Here is a 2,998-nt window from a genome sequence, read left to right on the forward strand (position 1 = left end):
CGTTTCCCTTATCATCAACAACAAAATGTCGATCCATTGTTGAGTAATGAAAATAATTTACGATCTATTTCATACCAATATTAAAGTATCCACATGAATGGACTTCGTTTATACACATAAGCAGTAAATTATAGATGAGATGATATCAGTCTCAAAAATGATTTGGTGTCACTTGGTTGAATGTATTTTGACGAGTAAGCGCCCGTTGTTTTTCTTTTGAACCATGGGACGTTGAATTTCCCTGAAGCATCGAAACTGCAAAAACTCTCCATAAAACTGTCATTACATTGAAAATAACTACTTCACTTCCAAAAACTCTGCATTTTCATACACATCCAATAAATTTAAGGTAAAGATGAACCAATTGTCCGAATTAGAATTCATCATAGTCTATTTCAATGTTAATTTCGCTGCGTGAAACTATATTCCTTCTTATGAATATGTTAACTGAGTAATTACAAACAGATTTCAGTTCGCCAGCGTTAAGACTTTTGAAATAACATTTTGACAACTGAAATAATCGTCACACGACCTGACATCATGAACACAGGCAGTAAAACAATCAATGACAACTTCGTGTGTTCATCTATACATTAATGAAATCTAACAAAGTCGTATGTCGATGTTCATCGTTCAAACGTGCCAGTCAACGAAGCTTCAATCAATTCAAATATATCGTCATGAGATTGAAAGTGAGCTGAATATAGCATTCTATAATATGATTACAATTTCCGAAAGGAAGAAGTAGTCACTTTACTCTGAAATAATCACTGTAACTTTGATTTATTTTTACATGTTTCCCTAGTTTACTTAAGATTTGTTTAATAACTCGAGATCAAATCACCCTTTTCTTTTCACAGAAACGTGTCCAAAATACAATTCCACTGAAATATGTCAAAATGCAAAATCATCGAATATGAAATGTATTTGGTGTGAAAAAGCTAAAAAATGCATAGAGAGTAATGATCAGGATACTCATGAATTGAATGTTAATGGTTGCCGTATTGAGGTGAGCACATGTTTAGCTTCACACGCCATTCGTAATATCACCTCATTCCACATCTCAAGTAGATCCATTTACTTGCAAAATCAATCTATTGCTATGAATGAAAACAGACTTGTATTTTTCCCTTAATCACTGAGTGAAAAATTTATAAACGTTGACAATATGTAAACATATATGAAAACAATGATTGAATGTGACATCCAGAATATAAATTTCACTACTCAAAATATTCGTCTATTCGTTGTAAGATAGTTTATTCTTAACACAGTGATTGTCAAATTGGTAGTAGATGTTCTATGTCATTGTACAAATGCAAATTGTGTAACTGTTTGCTAAATGTTCTTGAATAATATGTTTTGTTCGATAATAAATGCTATTGTTTCGTTAATTCAGAAGACACCGGATGTTAACGATCAGACTACATCAACACCCATCATTCTCACTGAAAAGACATCGATGATCACTGAAATCCAAGTTAAACAAAACTTGAAGGCGAATACCAAAGAAACGGATCAACATCTGGTAAATATTTTTTATTCATAAATTAATGCTTCTGTTTTACTTTCCTTCAGAATATCACTACTGGTCTAACCATAGAGAATACACAATGCACATCGTTTCAGTACACATATGTTGTGGTTCCTTTGGTCGTATCATTTTTCTTTTTTTGTATCAGTATTGTGATTTCTGGATGGTTGTATAAAAAGATGAAAAGTAGAAAATGATTTTCAGCAACATCTTCGAATGGCTTTATATATTCCGATCACGTTTTGTTTCTATTTCGTTTTTCACATAAAAACTTTACATATGAATATTCATTTCATTAAGTTGAACAATTTTTACTTAGAAACTATGTAAATTCTTATTCTTGTTAAAGTAATGTTCAATGTTGACAAATTATCAAACATGGTTTTCAATGTTTGCGTGCTTGTTTTGAAATAACCAAAACTGCATTAATTTACAATGGTCAAATAAATATTGAATTGTAAGTTAGTAGTATTGTGTTTAGAAGAGAGATTGTGATAGTTGCGATCAACAATGATTCTATCGTGAATGATTAGGTCTCACTACCGAAAAATATCATTTGAAATTGCCGACATTCATTGTCCTTGAATAATCCGCTTGAACACATTACGAATACATAATTATGCACTTGTTTGGTCACTGTTCACTACATGATGTGTGACAAACACTTCTTAAGTCATTGTCATGTAGACTAATTATCATTCTTTTCATAATTTTATCATTGACAAGGACTTTATACGATCAATCCATTCAATTAAAGCTCACTCTTCAGAAAAGCCTATGATGGAATATTCTCCTTGAGTTTCAGTGAACATTGTGATTCTTCGATTAAAGATTCGTTACTGTTGAGGAGTCCCGTACTAGGACGAAACGGCCGTCCACTGCTTCCTGGTTTTTCATGATGGTCTAGCTTCGATTGACTCATGATCTCAACCAAAAACTTATCAATTTCCACAAGCCCTAAACTGACAAAGACCTATTAGTTTTGTCTGTTCACTTCAGTTGAGTTATAGTAATTCAGCGTCCTGTATGTATGTGGTACACATACAAACAACGCAGATGTTTTCAGTAAACTTCGTATGGTGTGAAGCTGATATAAAAAAACGTTTGTCTACAGATTCCCGAAGACAGACTGTTATCAGTTTTGATTACGATTGCCGCTCATTGTGGTTAATTGTTTAGTGGTTAAGTTGTTCCCCACCCATGTTTCAGAAATGAACAAATAACCAATAAGTGAACTAAATGATCCTTAATTTCGATGAAATTAGTTCAGTTTTCGTGGTTGGCATAAATTGTCATTTGACAAGAGACTTAGTTCTGTTCTGGGTTATCTGCTTTTTACATAATATGTCCTTAATCAAAGAAGGTGTTTTTTTGTGCATTGGTTTTCCGACGTCAATGACACTTTGATGATGGTCATTATTTTGAAAATGTCATGAAGCAACCAGCATCAATTTGACCAGAACC

At 32.8% G+C, this 2,998-nt stretch overlaps 1 protein-coding gene across 1 annotated transcript; it reads left to right on the top strand.

Moving 5' to 3' along the window:
• Positions 1 to 916: 916 nt before the first annotated feature.
• On the top strand, positions 917 to 1,731 carry MS3_00011158 (uncharacterized protein; the record flags this gene model as incomplete). The annotated part of the gene is made up of 3 exons (XM_012945182.3): positions 917 to 1,009; positions 1,400 to 1,528; positions 1,579 to 1,731. 3 exons carry the CDS (start codon positions 917 to 919, stop codon positions 1,729 to 1,731), a joined length of 375 nt encoding a protein of 124 aa, XP_012800636.3.
• Positions 1,732 to 2,998: the final 1,267 nt, after the last annotated feature.

The sequence above is a fragment of the Schistosoma haematobium genome, chromosome 5, assembly GCF_000699445.3.
Source record: "Schistosoma haematobium chromosome 5, whole genome shotgun sequence".
NCBI classification, from domain to species: Eukaryota; Metazoa; Platyhelminthes; class Trematoda; order Strigeidida; family Schistosomatidae; genus Schistosoma; species Schistosoma haematobium.